We start from the raw sequence: 15478 nt of genomic DNA, 5'->3' as shown, positions 1-15478 counted from the left end.
AGCAGGCTCTGCACGCTGACAGCAGTGAGACTAATGTGGGGCTCGAACTTGAACCGCGAGATCATGACCTGAACCAAAGTCTGACGCTCTACTGACTGAGTCAGCCAGGCACCCCTCTCAAAATTGTGCTTAATCCTTGTCACGCTCAATGTCCTCTTTCTTTTTTTTTTTTTTTTAATTTTTTTTTTTTTCAAACGTTTTTATTTATTTTTGGGACAGAGAGAGACAGAGCATGAATGGGGGAGGGGCAGAGAGAGAGGGAGACACAGAATCGGAAACAGGCTCCAGGCTCCGAGCCATCAGCCCAGAGCCTGACGCGGGGCTCGAACTCACGGACCGCGAGATCGTGACCTGGCTGAAGTCGGACGCTTAACCGACTGCGCCACCCAGGCGCCCCTCAATGTCCTCTTTCATCTTCTGTTCTAAAGTTTTAAAAAACTTGTTGGGTGTCACTAAATTGATTTATCCATTTGTGGTGGATTGAGTCCTACTGTTTGAAAAACATTGAAATAAGATACACCAGGTGGAGGTGTGCACAAAGCAAACTGTATTTGCGGCAAATAAGGAGATCACGGGGAGTGACTTCCAAAGCTACGACTCTGAACAAGGATGCATGGCTCCCTCTTTATAGGGTTAGGATGAATTTTTTGGTGGGAAGCCGTATCATCTCATGTAGAGGCGGGCATAGGCCTACGGGGCACGTTGGGGAAACATACCTGTACACGCACTGCTGTGCAAATGAGGCTTGTGTTCCTCCTTGAGCAGAGATTTTTAGTATCTCTTTACTTTAGTATACAGTGAGATAAAGTTGGAGGTCCCTCCGTGGGCCTTCTACACAGGCACTAGCCAGGGGTTCCTCTCTAACCCGTCGGGGCCCTGTCTCTTGAGGGGTGGTTTCGGTTTCCAGTTGCCTGAGTGAAGAGATCACCCGGAAAGAAGAACTTAAGGAAAAATGTGGGACGTAGGTTGGTGAGTACAAGCAGGTGGGCAGTAAAGGTCAGGTCTTGGGGCCTGGCCGGTGACCGTAGTTGTCACTTAGTAGTGAACGGAGAGGGCCCCATGACAATATGTAAAAGACCTTAGTACAGAGTCTGACACCTGAGCCTTCAGTAAGTGGGAGCTGCTGATGCAGGTTTGAGCTCTTCAAAGAATGATGAGCCAGCAGGGGCGTAAGTCTGGAAAGCTCGCTGAGGTTCTTTAATTTCTTACTTTTCCAATGAACAAATACAGCACCTACTTACCACGGCAGTGGAGACAGTACAGACATGCGTACGGAAAGAATCGTCTTTCTCCCCTTCCCCAAATGGTAACTGTCTAGTGATTATCCTTTTCTAGCTTATTCCTTGCTCATACAGACATTTAAACACATTTGTTAGGGCTTTGTTTCAGCTTTTTTACAGAAATAGAACCTTTTTATACACAGTATTTGAAACTTTCTTCACTTATCACTATAGGATATTATTCCTACACATTAGGAGATACTAGATCCGATGGTTTTTAATGTGTTCATGTAGATACACATTCATGATAAGTAATTTTAATTGTGAAATTTACATGCCTTTTTTTTTTTTTTTAAGTGGTCTTTTTTCCTTGCCTCCTCCTTTTTGTTGATAATCCCACATATTTCCTTCCATATTTTTCTCTATGTTTATGTATACTTTGTGTGTGTGTGTGGATGCACATGGTAAAAAACAATGAGATTATATAATGTACACTTTGTGGTTTGCCTTTTTTTCTACTTAGTAACACCAATGCAGATTTCTCTATTTGTGTAATTTATTAGTATATTTGAATACAGCATATTTTATTCATCCATTACGCTATTAATGTGCATTTACCTTATTTCCAGTTTGGGGAGGTTTTCTTTGGTTTTTGGCCACCTAGAAAACAATACTTTAAAGTATCTGTACTTTGTCCCATTGTTGTGTTTACATCTGTGGAGATTAGATTTCCGACTGTAGGATTGCTGAGATGAAGACTGTATATGTTTTGCATTTTTTTTTTAATGTTTATTTATTTTTGAGAGAACACGAGCGAGGGAGGGGCAGAGAGAGAGGGGAACTGGATCTGAAATGGGCTCTGCAAAGCGGGCTCAGCGCTGACAGCAGCGAGCCCCATGCAGGGTTCGAACTCACGAACCGTGAGATCATGACCTGAGCCGAAGTCCTGCTCAACTGACTGAACCACCCAGGTGCCCCTGGGTGGTGTTGTTTTTTTTTTTTAATTTCTTTTTTTAACGTTTATTTATTTTTGAGACAGAGAGAGAGCATGAAGGGGGGAGGGGCAGAGAGAGAGGGAGACACAGAATCGGAAGCAGGCTCCAGGCTCTGAGCCATCAGCCCAGAGCCCAACGCCGGGCTCGAACCCACGGACCACGAGATCGTGACCTGAGCTGAAGGTGGACGCCCAACCGACTGAGCCACCCAGGCGCCCCTAATTGAACTGGTTTTAATATTGCACCTTTTGGAATGAGAATCGTCCATGTTTTTGATAGATTTTTATCGTTTATTGTAGTCTTCTGTTCCTTTTATTAGAAACGATTAACGGAGTTTTAGATGATTTCAGCATCTAGTGATAGGATTGTATGGCTGGTATAAACATTCTTCACTAAGGGAGTACATCAGAGTTCATTATGCCGTGGAGGTGTTTGGGTGCTGTAGCCCTACCCCTGGTCCTTTTCCCCTCTCCTATACCATAATGCCTTCTTAAGCGGTACAGTAACACTCCAGATGCTTTGTCTTTAGGGTTTGATTATAATTGTAAATGCTGCTAGAAGTTGCGATTCAAGTCTGCAGAATCTAAAGGTGAAATGCTATGTACCATTTATGTTGAGAAAATTGTTGTTTTCTTTTTAGTACTATCACCATGAAGCTGTGGTATCAGTTATGTTGGTTTTATAAAAAAAACTGATATATTTTTTTTTTCCTGCACGGAAATAGCTTGCATAACGTGGTAATTATCTGCTGCTTGGGATTTAGGAGAAACTGGTCACAAAATCCTTAAGGGTCTGCTGTGTCCCCCCCCCACACACACACACACACTTTTAATGGTATGTCTTTAATAGGCTTTCAATGTGTTCTCTACTTACTGATCCAGTCAAGGATTTTTCTTCTGTAATCAGTTTTGTCAGATTTGGAAATGGTGCGTTTTGCTATAGAAGTCACTCGTGTTTTTTGTATCAAGTGTGTTATGAAGTTCCATCTCTGGGGTTTTGTTTCTTTTTGGCATCCACGTGTCTGGGCATCTTTTTCCCTCCTGCATGGTCTTTAAAACCTAAGAAATCTGATCATGACATTAAATGGTAGGTGGTGGCAAGATGGAGCATATGACAGGGGTCTTGAGCATTCTGTGAGGAAAGGGCCTTGTGCTCCTATAATCCTGCCTGACAGCCGTCTTGCTCAGGCCCCCCAACAAAACTGCCCCGGATTAGCCTCGTCTTTTTTATATGTCACTTTCTCGTTGTGCTCCTTTAAACTCCTTATTGTTATTCTGTTAACTAGGATGATCCTCAAAAAAGAAAAACCCACCCGAGAAACATAAACCGGAAATACAAAACCAGTAGTCTGTGTTGAGAGGTAATCAGACATTAAAATGATCCCTGGATTCTGGACTTTCTCAGAATCTTCTATGTGGTTTTCCCTTATCACAACACAGAAGGTCACACTCTGCTCCTTCCAGAGTACTTTATATTCCCAGATTGTGGTTTTTTGTTTGTGTTGTTTTTAATTTTTGGATAAATACTTTTTTTTTGGTTTGTTTCTCACCCATGTGAATATAGATCTATCTTACTGATTTGGAAAGATGTATAGGTTACATTGTTAAGGAAGCAAGTCCCATCGTATGTGTCATGTTTTATTTAAAAAACAGCTGTAAATATATGAATGCTTATACAAATATATGCTTATAGATTTGCTTATACAAATAAGCATATAGAAACATATGGAAACTTGTACCTTGCTGAGTGGGTTGCAGGGAGGAAACTACCATTTTTAAATTACGCATTGCTGTATTACTTACACGTATTAGTTTGGTAACTTGAGAAAAGTTCTTTCAAAAACCTCTTGATCTGGTTTCATCATTTCAGTTCACCCTTTTCTTTCATAATTGAATGCAGTCAGCCACCGTAAATGTGGCTCACATTAGATAATCAAGATAATTACCTTCTGGGGACATTTACCTTCAGTTTCATCCCTCTCAGTGTTCTTTACTGTAGGGCCTGTGTTTTGATTAGCTTTACTGTTTTCACTCTTTGGTTTTCAATTTTTATAAAGGACAGAATGTAATAGAACTGGTTTCCAAACTTTTTTTTTTCTTTTCTTTGTCAAAGCACTGGGCTTCTTTTTTTTAAAAATGAAATCTTACTTGAGTGCCCTGTGAAACAACTTTCGTGGACCTGTAGTTCTCAGAGTATAGTTTAAGAGCCACCATAATGAAATACTTAGGTAATTGTATAAGTAAATACCGACAAAGACGGTGTTGCTGTGGATGTGAAAATTCGGAGAAGCAGGCAGTAATCATTGCCATCCTCTGTAGCTCGAAACATTTGTTATTCCCATGTGGATGCAGCATTTCATACAGGAAAAGCATTCAGGGGTATTGGCACCCAAATGTTGTATGCTTAAGAACTTCATATAGAGAATTGCATCTTTAATCAACTACCAGATTATGTTACAACGTGAATGTCATTCTTAGGAAGGTAAATGGTCACTGCTGGTTGGCTGCTATTAATGAGGCTTTAGAGAGTTCATTGGATAGGAGACGTGAGACTGGATTTTTTAGTTTGTAGTTAAAAATAACCATGATAACCCCATTACCAGTAAACCCCATTATGTTTATAGGTAACATTTTTATGAAAAATAACGATTTTCTAAAAAAAAAAAATAGAATAATAGCATGGTTTTACAATTTTACAAATTGTCTTTAATGCTTGCCTAAGTAGAAGTTGGCAGAATTCTCGCATCTACTTTTGCATTCACTCTGTTGCAATATCACTGATTGGGGGGCCTCAGGACAAGTCATCTGTAAACGTAAGCGATATTGAGAGTAAAGAGTCAAATGCCATCTTGGTTTGATAATGAAAATAAGTGTGACCCCCTGAAGTCCCTGGCCCGTCCAGGCAGTTCCCCGTCCACGCTTTGCGAACCACTGCATCCACCAGCCCTAAGCGGGGGCGGGGGGAGGGGTCCCTCCACGTGTTGCACATGCTCCATGAACTCTTTCTTTGCTTTGTTGCAGAGTCCTTTGGGCAGAATTATCCAGAGGTAAGAGTATAGTATTACTGTGAATTTAGGAATATGGTAACTGGCTAGCTTTTGTGTTTGGGTGGAAAATGTAGTTTGATCCCCTCACCCCCCCCCCTTTTTTTTGGACAGCATTAAGTGTGGTGGTACCTCTTTTGCTATAATAAGGAACTCGGTGCTTTATTTCGAGGAGAGGGGAAATAGGCAATATTGGTGGAAAACCTCACCATAATGTTGTAAATCTTAAATAGTTCATTTCCCAGTAAATTAAAAAAAAAAATACTTGGAAGGATTTTTCATAAACTGTACCATCACCTGTACATAGATTTTTTTCTGTGTTTTTCTATTTTGAATCAGTGTTTTTGCATAGTAATAACGTGTGTGCTCTAAGTGTGCTTTACACTTTTTTAAATGTAAAAATGTTTTGTAATACTTGGAATGTGTTTCAGTATAGTCACTATGGTTTTAGTCATTATTTTAGTCATCATAGTCATTATTTAAAATTTTTTTTTTTTAACATTCATTTATTTTTGAGACAGAGAGAGACAGAGCATGAACGGGGGAGGGGCAGAGAGAGAGGGAGACACAGAATCGGAAACAGGCTCCAGGCTCTGAGCCATCAGCCCAGAGCCTGACGCGGGGCTCGAACTCACGGACCGCGAGATCATGACCTGAGCCGAAGTCGGACGCTTAACCGACTGAGCCACCCAGGCGCCCCCATAGTCATTATTTTAAATGGCTTGATAGGAGTATAAAATAACGTATGTGACTTTCCTAATGTTGCACAGGCAGGCTGTTCTAGTGATTTTGTTTTACATTATTTTTCTTGAAATAAATCTCAAGAACTATGATAACTGGGTCAGTACCATGGCTCCTTTAACGAATCTTGTTATATTTTGCCTAATTGCCCCTCACAGTGTGCACAGAGTTATACTGGTAATGTATGAGATTTATTACATCTGTTTCTAAACATTCTCTGTTAGCTCTTATAAATATTTCCTTGTTCTGTCTAGCTTAATAAGCGTAAGAACACATACAGAGATTATTTTGGTATGTGTCGTAATGTAAATTAAACAGAAGCATCACAGATGAGAGAGAACCTTGAAGAAATAATTTGGCTATTATTGGGTATTATTGTGTATATTCTTGTATTTGCTTTAATTTCTAGGAAGCCGATGGAACTTTGGATTGTATCAGCATGGCCCTGACTTGCACCTTTAACAGGTGGGGCACACTACTTGCAGTTGGCTGTAACGATGGCCGAATTGTCATCTGGGATTTCTTGACGAGAGGCATCGCTAAAATAATTAGTGCACACATCCATCCTGTCTGTTCTTTATGGTAAGGAATTTTAACATAATATGTGTAATATGAGTTGAATTAGGGGGACGGATGCCAGCTGTGTAATTGCCAATCTCATTTTACTAGATATTTTAATATTTAGAGTTTTAAGTATTCATTCATTAGTAGTACCGTTTCTCCTAGTGTCTGTAGACCTTGAACCCGTGCTGTCCTCGAAGCACCTTTGTGGGGGAGAAATTCACTGTACTTGTGGATCCAAATCAGGCCCTGTCTGAGACTATTTCAGGACTGAGATGAGATATTTACACATGGCAGCTGTAGTCCTGTTTGTGATATTGACCTTTTGTTTAGAATAGAAAATCTTATGAGGAGGGAACCTTGGAAATCCTCTACTGCAGCTTTGTCCAGGTTCTTGAGTTCCAGGAGTTCCACTGATCACTGTCTGTTCCTTCACTGAATTGTAGTTCAGCTTTTCTATCAAATAGATTGAGCTAAAATCTAATATAAATAAATGCCCATTGATTTCTTTCTTCCCCTCGGAGACTACTGTATCTGCTTTGGAAGGTTTTGTTGTAGGGCACCTCTTCTTCTAACGGAACTTGGGACCCAAAACAGTACCTCATCAGATCTTTTTTTTTTTTTTTAATTTTTTTTTTTTTTAACGTTTATTTATTTTTGAGACAGAGAGAGACAGAGCATGAACGGGGGAGGGTCAGAGAGAGAGAGGGAGACACAGAATCTGAAACAGGCTCCAGGCTCTGAGCTGTCAGCACAGAGCCTGACGCGGGGCTTGAACTCAGGAACCGCGAGATCGTGACCTGAGCTGAAGTCGGAAGCTCAACTGACTGAGCCACCCAGGCACCCCAAGTACCTCATCAGATCTAATGGAACTGTGACATATTTCCTTTTGTGTAAATGGAAGTGGCAATGACATTGTAAGGCCCTGGATGTGGGGAGGCCTGAATCCCAGTCTAGATTTGACGGCTAATGAACTAGCTTTGGCCAAAACTTGTCTCTACTATGCAGAATGAGAGGACCAGCCTGGATGATCCATTAGAGCTTTTCCATTTCCTTTGCATTTCGTATTTTTCTGTTGTTGTGTTTTTGCAATATTGAAATAAATGCGAATGTTTTTAATAGCTTGATTAAAATCTATATAATTCACATACTATACAATTCACTCAAAGTGTACAATTCACTGGTATTCTTTTTCTTTTAAAGTTTATCTGTTTATTTTGAGAGAGAGTGGGTGAATGAGCAGGGGAGGGGCAGAGAGAGAGAATCCCAATCGGGCTCCATGCTGTCACTGCAGAGCCTGATGCAGTACTTGAACTCAAGAACCGTGAGATCCTGACCTGAACTGAAACCGAGTCAAGACACCCAACTGACTGAGCCACCTGGGCGCCCCCAATTCACTGGTTTTGTATATATTCACAGAGTTGTGCAGCCTCATCCCAATCTTAGCACTCCTACCTGTTAAAAAATATACATATATTTTTATTGTAAAATAATATATAATCGTGTAGAACATTACGGAAAATATAGCAAAACAGAAAGAATTAGTGTCTCCCATAGTACTCTGTTACCCAGGTATTACTCCTGTAAAGATTTTAGTATGTTTCTATAGTTTTTTTTAAGTATATTTATTTTGAGAGAGAGACAGTGTGTGTGCAGGAGTTGGGGAGGGGCAGAAAGAGCAGGAGAGAGAGAGAATCCCTAGCAGGTTCTGCGCTGTCAGCGCAGAGTCTGATGCGGGGCTTGAACCCACGAACCAGGAGATCACTACCTGAGCCAGAATCAAGGGTCAGATGCTTAAGCGACTGAGCCACCCAGGAACCCCACTATATATGGTTTTTGGAGAACAGAATTTGTAATTGTAATGTATTCTATTTTATATTTTGCTTTTTTCCTCCCTAATCCCGTCCAGACAATTTCCTGCTTACATAGCCTCTAAACACTTTTTTTACGGCTATATATGTTCTCATGGATGAACTGTAATTTATTTAACAATTCTTTGGTTCTCTGCTACATGTTTAGTGAATGTCTTTGTGCATAAACTTTTTCACTTATATGTTCATTCATTCAGCAAACACTGAACATGAATTACGTACCACGTGCAAGTACTGAAGCTTCATGGGTCCTATACAAGAACTGTTTTTGAGATTTAGGGGAGGCAAAGGAGGAAGTGACCCATGTACTGAGAACAGTGGTCAGGAAAGGCTTCCTAGGTGAGATAATTTCTAACTTCAAACCTGTAAGATAAGTAGGTATTTGCCAGTTGTAGTCCAAGCAGAGGACGCTGCACAGGCACAGGTACATCAGCTTCAGACAAGCGCAGGACGATGGGGAGCTGTAGGTAGTTCAGGATGGCTGGATTGTGGTGCGGGGGATGGGGTACGGCAAGAGCCAGTAAACAGATCCCCAAAGAGGACTCTGTGTGCCATACTGTGAGTTTGAACTTCACCTTGTAGGTAACCGTGAAGTCATTAAGATATTGTAGGAAAGAAAATGACACGATGAGCTTTTTATTTAAAAAAAAAAAAAAAAATCTGTAAAAAAAATTAAAATGAATTTAAAAACCTCTCTAAATAAGCACGTGGAAAGGGATGCCTGGGTGGCTTGGTTGATTAAGTGTCTGGCTCTTGATTTCAGCTCAGGTCATGATCTCGTGGTTCATGAGTTCGAGCCCCACATTGGACCCTGCGCTGACAGTGTGGAGCCTACTTGGGATTCTGTCTTCCTCTCCCTCTGTGCCTCCCCTGCTGGCTCTGTCTTTCTCAAAATAAATAAAAACAAGGTTAAAAAAAAAAGAATAAAATAGCCCATGGAAAAGAGATTGAAGGGGACAGAGAATGAAGATAAGGAAAGCCCAGGGATGCAGGCTAGAGATGATGAGCACGGTTGTGGTAGGACCGGAGCTGAGTGCTGCCGATGGAGAATGGACAGAAATAAGAGTCCTAGTCCTTAGCAGACAACGGAGAATGAGGGAAGTGGGAGATTAAAAGGATCCTCAGATTTCTGGCTTGGATGAAGATATTCATGGGGAGGGGGAAACGGTAGTTTGACATCATGGTTGCGTGTCTCCTATTATTTTATTGCAAATAACTTGTTTTATGAGTACCTTCCTGTGAGATGGTAAGTGCTGTGATTTATGAACCTTGTCTGCCATTTTACTGCTATGTTCCCAGCTTCTGGTTGTTCCCCCCCCCCCCCCCCCCCCCACCTTCCGATTTTGTACCACCTTGTGGAATTTGGAATTGTAGAATATATTGTTGTTGGGTTTTTTTTTTTAATGGGAGACCCTCTCTTAGTTTTCACTTGTTTATAGTTTAATTTTAAATTAAAGATTTTTAGCTAATGATTAATTTTAAATTAATTTTAAAAATGGGATCCCCCTCTAATTTAACAGAAATACAAGGTTGCTGTGGGGGGAAAAAGGATATTATAATACAAAAGGGTTTTGAAGAAAAAATGGAAGAACTGGCACTCAGTTCTGTAGTCAGATTGTGCTATAAGGCTCGCAAGAGCAACAATAAAAGCTGTCCCTTGTTTCTCCCCACGCCAGCCCTCTGTGCTTTCATTTTTTTGTCTATTTCTTCTGATACTTATCTTCATATTTCTAATTAACATGTATCTTTGTCTTGGTTTGTTAATTTCAGAAATTATCCACGGACATGCTGTTACAGTATTTGCAAGTTTAGCTCACTCTCTTACCCTTCACTGAAATGGGGTGGATCGCTGGTTTTTTTGTTAGGAACCCTCAACAAAAGAGCGTCTTCAAACCTCTTCTTTTTTTATGTTCACGTTCTCTGAAAGGATCCTCTGCTGGTCTTTCTGAGGGGTTAGACTGCAGGTGTTCTAGATCTGGTGGGAGAGAGTCCTTTTGTATGCAGACTTGCTCTTAATCCCTTTATATTCACTTCCTTATTTTACCCCAGCCTTCCCTGTCCCCTTCAGTCCCAGGTCTGGGAATACATTCATCTTGTCTCTGACACAAATAATTGTCAATGGTTTTTGAGCACTCGTCATGTGCTAGTCATTGAGCTAAGAACTGTATATATACTGATCTTAATTCTGTCAACAGTCTTCTGCCAGGTAGATAATATTGCTCCCATGTTATAGGCGAGGAAATTGAAGCTGAGAGGGTGTAGAACTTGACTAAGATCACACAGCGAGAATGTGTAATGTGTAGGCTTCAGGTTAAGTCTGACTGTTGAACCTGCGTTCTTAACCACAGAGGTAGCAGCGTCTCTTCTTTACAAAATTTGGATAAATACTGGTTTGGGGTTTCTTTGTCCCTTCTGTTTTTCTTTCTTTCTTTTTTTTTTAAAATTTTATTTATTTATATATGTACGTATGTATGTCCCTTCTGTTTTTCATTTGTTCCCCCCGCCCCCCGCCGCCACCTTCCTGTGGGTTTCTTGAACATTTTTTAGAATTCCACTTTATCTGCAGTAGTCCCCCTTACCTGTGGTTTCCCTTTACGTGGTTTCAGTTACCTGTGGTCAACCGCAGTTAGGAAGCAGATGATTCTTCCTGACATACTGTCAGAAGGGCAGTAGCAACCTAATGCTACATCACGGTGCCTACCTCGTTTTCACTTCCTCCCCTCACACAGGCGTTTTATCATCTCAGATCATCACAAGAAGAGTGGGTAGAGTACATTAAGAGATTTCAAGAGGGGGAGACCACATTCACGTACTTTCCATTACAGTATATTGTTAAGATGGTTCTATTTTATTATTAGTTATTGTTAATCTCTTAACTGTGCCTAATTTATAAATCAGACTTTATCGTGGCTGTGTATGTATAGGAAAGCACAGTATATGTGGCATTCGATACTATTAATGGTTTCAGGCATCCATTGCAGGGTCTTTGTATCTGCCATGGAAAAGAGGGAACCGCTGTAGGGGTGCCTGGGCGGCTCAGTTGGTTAAGCGTCTGACTTTGGCTCAGGTCACGATCTTATGGTTTATGAGTTCAAGCCCCTCATTGGAATCTGTGCTGACAGTGTGGAGGCTGCTTGTGATTCTCTGTCTCTCTCCGCTGCTCCCCTGCTCTTGCTCTCCTCTTTCTCTCTCAAAAATGAATGGATAAACTTTATTAAAAAATAAAAAAGTGGGAACTGCTGCAGGATATTTGTGTAACCTGAGTGGATACTAGGTATTATGTTGTGTACATCTGATTTATCACCATCCACTGGCTGTTGACATCTTCCCAGTTCAAGTGAAGTGTTGAAACCTTACCTCTGTTTACCCTCTTTCATGTATAATTGTTGTAAATATTTCCTCTGTATGCTTTGAGACCCACATAAGACAGTGTTACAATTTTTGCCGCAAATATCAAAGCTAAAGAGAAAAAAATGGATGTTATAAACCTATATTTTTACTCTCTTCATTGTTCTTTTTCCCTCATGATCGAAGATTCCTTCTTTTATCATTTCCTTTCCATTTAGAGAACTTCCTTGAATCATCCTTTTAGGGTAGATCTTCCGGTGACACATGTTTTGATTCCCTCTTTGTTCCTGAGGGATATTTTTGCTGGTAATAGAATCTGGGTTGGCAGTATTTTTCTTCCAGCACTTGCAAAATGTGTTCCTTCTACTTTTTTCCAGGGTTTCTGATGAGAAATCTTCTGTCATGTGAATTGTTCCCATAGGTAAAATGTCCTTTCTCTCTTGCTGCTTTCAGGATTGTTTTTTCTTTGTCTTTAGGTTTCAGAAGTTTGTCTCTTTGTCTTGGAGTTGATTTCTTTGAGCTCACCCTGTTTGTTGTTTGTTTGCTCAGCTTCTTGAATCTGTAGGTTTTATATCTCCTGCCAAATTTGAGAAAATGTCAGCCATTATTTCTTTCTTTTTTTTTTTTTAATTTTTTTTAACATTTATTCATTTTTTTGAGAGAGACAGAGTGAGAGCAGGGGAGGGACAGAGAGAGAGGGAGACGCAGAATCCGAAGCAGGCTTCAGGCTCTGACCTGTCAGCACAGAACCTGATGTGGGGCTCAAATTCACGAACTGTGAGATCATGACCTGAGCCGAAGTCAGATGTTTAATTGACTGAGCCACCCAAGCGCCCCAGCCATTATTTCTTTAATACTTTGAAGCCCCCTTCTTTCTTCTCTTCTTTTAGGACTCTGATGGTGTGGATAGATCTTTTATTGTAGTTCCACAAATCCCTGAAGCTCTGTTCATTTTTTAGTCTCTATTTTCTCTAATTCAGATTGGCTAGTTATTATTCTTTCAGTTAATGGATTCTTTCCTCTTTTTTCTCCATTGGCTGCTGAACCCATCTATTGGGTTTTTTATTTTAGTTGTGTGTTTCACTTCTAAAATTCCCATTTCGGAGGCACCTGTGTGGCTCAGTCAGTTGAGTGTCCGACTTTGGTCAAGGTCATGAGCTCATGGTTCATGAGTACGAGCCCCACATCGAGCTCGCTGCTGTCAGTACAGAGCCCGCTTTGTATCCTCTGTCCTCCACTCTCTGCCCCTCCCATACTTGTGTGCGTGTGTGTGTGTGTGCGCGCACGGGTGCGCGCTTGCTCTCTCTCAAAAACAAACAATTTTTTTAAATAAAAAAAAAAAATAAACTTCCCATTTCAGCTCTTCTTCTCTATATCTTTTATTTCTTTGCTGAGACATTCTGGGTTTTTTTTTTGTTTGTTTGTTTTAAGCATTTTCATAATGGCTGGTTACAACATATTTATGATGACTATTAAAATTCTTGTCAGATAATTCTAACATGTGCGTCTTCTCTGTGTTAGCATCTGTTGATTGTCTTTTGTCATTCAAGTTGAGCTGTTTTTTGTTCTTGGGTCGATAGTGATTTTCATTTGAAACTTGAACATTTTGGGTATTGTGTTTTGAGATTGTAGAGGTTATTTAAATCTTGTGTTTTAGCTGGCCGCCTCTGACACTATACCAGCAGAGAAGAGAGGGTGCCATCTTGTTAACTGCCAGATGGGTTAGAAGTCCAGGCTTCTCATCTGGCATCATTATGCTGGGTCGGGTTGGAAGTTCAGCCTCTCCACTGGCCTCCTAGGCTGATTCCATCCTGGCTGGGAAGCATAGGAGTGTCTTGTTCCTCCTGTTCCCCACGTGGCCTCCACTTACACTGCAGTGGGAATCCTCATTACAGGCTGGTGGGTATGGAAATCTGGCGGCCCACTGAGCTTTATCTCACACCAACACAGTTGGTGGGGAAGGGTGCCTTGCTATACCCAGGCAAGAGTGGAGGTCTAGATTCTATTTAGACCTCGTTGACTGGGATGGAGGTGGGGCTGCAGTTTTTCGAATGGTGATTGCCGCGATAATTATTGCCTAAAACTTTTCTGTGTCTCTGGGCTGTCCTTTCCTGGTCCTTTGGCTCATGAAAGCACACTCTTCTTGAGGCTTTATTTGTGTGATTCCATTGGCGTTACTGGGTATTGGCTTCTCCATCACTCGGTCTGGGATATATAAGGCAAAATAAAATCCGGGGAACTTTCTGTTGTGTCATTCCTCATATCTTGTAGTCTCTAGCCAGTCTGTCTTTTCTCTTTCTCTGCCTTTCAGAGTCTTTTTGTTTGTTTTATGTGTATTGTCCAGGGCACTTAGCTATACTTAGCAGGAGGAACTCATTCCTTTTTTAGTTATTTTAAATAACAGATACTTATTTTTACTGTTTTGTTTACACTGTGCTGGTGCTGTTTCTGAGACAACCTCAGAAAGCTCAGATACTCCCTGCTCTCCCCCAAGGGGGGAAAAATACTTGTTATGTCAACACTTAAGGGCTAGCAAATTGTAGACTCTTCTAAAACATTTGAGTTTTTATTTCCTGGAGTCACTTGTAGTGTTATCTTGAGCTGTGAAGAGCTTTGGTTACTACATATAAAGATGTCATGTAGACGTTCTTATTTATTGCTTAGTTGGGAAAGCTTGTTGTGGATTTGAGTGCATGTTAAAAAAGGAAATATTTTTGACCCCGGCAGCTAGGGTGGTGTGTGTGACTCTGCATTTTTATCCATGAGAGCGCTACAGTGTACTTTAACTTAGAATATGTGCTAAATTCTTTTTTTTTCCCCCCTCCAGCTGGAGTCGAGATGGTCATAAGCTCGTGAGTGCTTCTACTGATAACATAGTGTCACAGTGGGATGTCCTTTCAGGCGACTGTGACCAGAGGTTTCGGTTCCCTTCACCCATCTTAAAAGTCCAGTACCATCCACGAGATCAGTATGTTAATCTGCGCTGTTCTTTCCTGGGGCAGGGTCTGATTCTGTATGGACTAGCTCCAGGCTCATGACAATTTCAGTTTAAGGTTTTAGGAGGCAAAAGTACACATCTCTTCAAACCTTCTACATAAAATAATGTTTCTGTCTAGGTTGGCTCTCCTGAATAGATTTTAAGGAGAGTGAGTGCTCTATAATTAAAAACTGGCCAATATTAAGACGTTGGAAGCAGGCAGAGGTAGGAATAAGTATAATAACTGGTCCTTGACCTGGAGCTTTCCACGCCTCCCGTTCCTCCCTACCCCTGCCAGTTATTTGAGTTTCTTGTGACGGAAATACTTCAGTATTCCAACTACATTTAAGAAAAAGAGTTACCCACCATTCCGTTACCCAAACGTAACTGTTTTCATTTTTCTGGGTTCTCTGTTAGTCAAGGTCTCTTTAAGTATAAAGCTTGTTATATCGTGCTTTATAGCTCACAAGGCACTTACGTGCGTATGAGATGTACGTAAATGTGTATTTTTACATGGTTTTAGTTAGTTTGTTAGTTACTTTGTTGCATACATATTTCTACTAGTTTGCTACCACTTCATATTTAATTTTAATGATTACATCCTGTTGCTGTATTCAGTTGTTTTTGTTTCCCTGTTATTAGACACTTAGATTTTAGGCCTTTCTGCGTTTGAAATTTGCTTGGGCTGGGAGAGTTGATGAAGGTAGTGACAGGCATCAGGG

At 40.8% G+C, this 15478-nt stretch overlaps 1 protein-coding gene across 6 annotated transcripts in view; it reads left to right on the top strand.

Annotated features, from left to right (window-relative positions):
* Positions 1-15478, top strand: part of RBBP5 (RB binding protein 5, histone lysine methyltransferase complex subunit) — a 35223-nt gene that overhangs the window by 3967 nt on the left and 15778 nt on the right. For 3 of the 6 annotated variants that reach the window (XM_049634472.1, XM_049634474.1, XM_049634470.1), the window contains exons 2-4: positions 5236-5261; positions 6409-6581; positions 14607-14747. In XM_049634472.1, the coding sequence (XP_049490429.1) occupies positions 5236-5261; positions 6409-6581; positions 14607-14747 (340 nt within the window). Of the gene's footprint in view, positions 1-4777; positions 5262-6408; positions 6582-14606; positions 14748-15478 lie in introns of those variants that run through there. The other 3 variants (XM_049634473.1, XM_049634471.1, XM_049634469.1) reach the window with 1 other exon arrangement.

The sequence above is a fragment of the Panthera uncia genome, chromosome F1 (assembly GCF_023721935.1).
Source record: "Panthera uncia isolate 11264 chromosome F1, Puncia_PCG_1.0, whole genome shotgun sequence".
NCBI classification, from domain to species: Eukaryota; Metazoa; Chordata; class Mammalia; order Carnivora; family Felidae; genus Panthera; species Panthera uncia.
The sequence above is the reverse complement of the archived record's forward strand: the minus strand, read 5'-3'. Positions and strand labels throughout refer to the sequence as shown.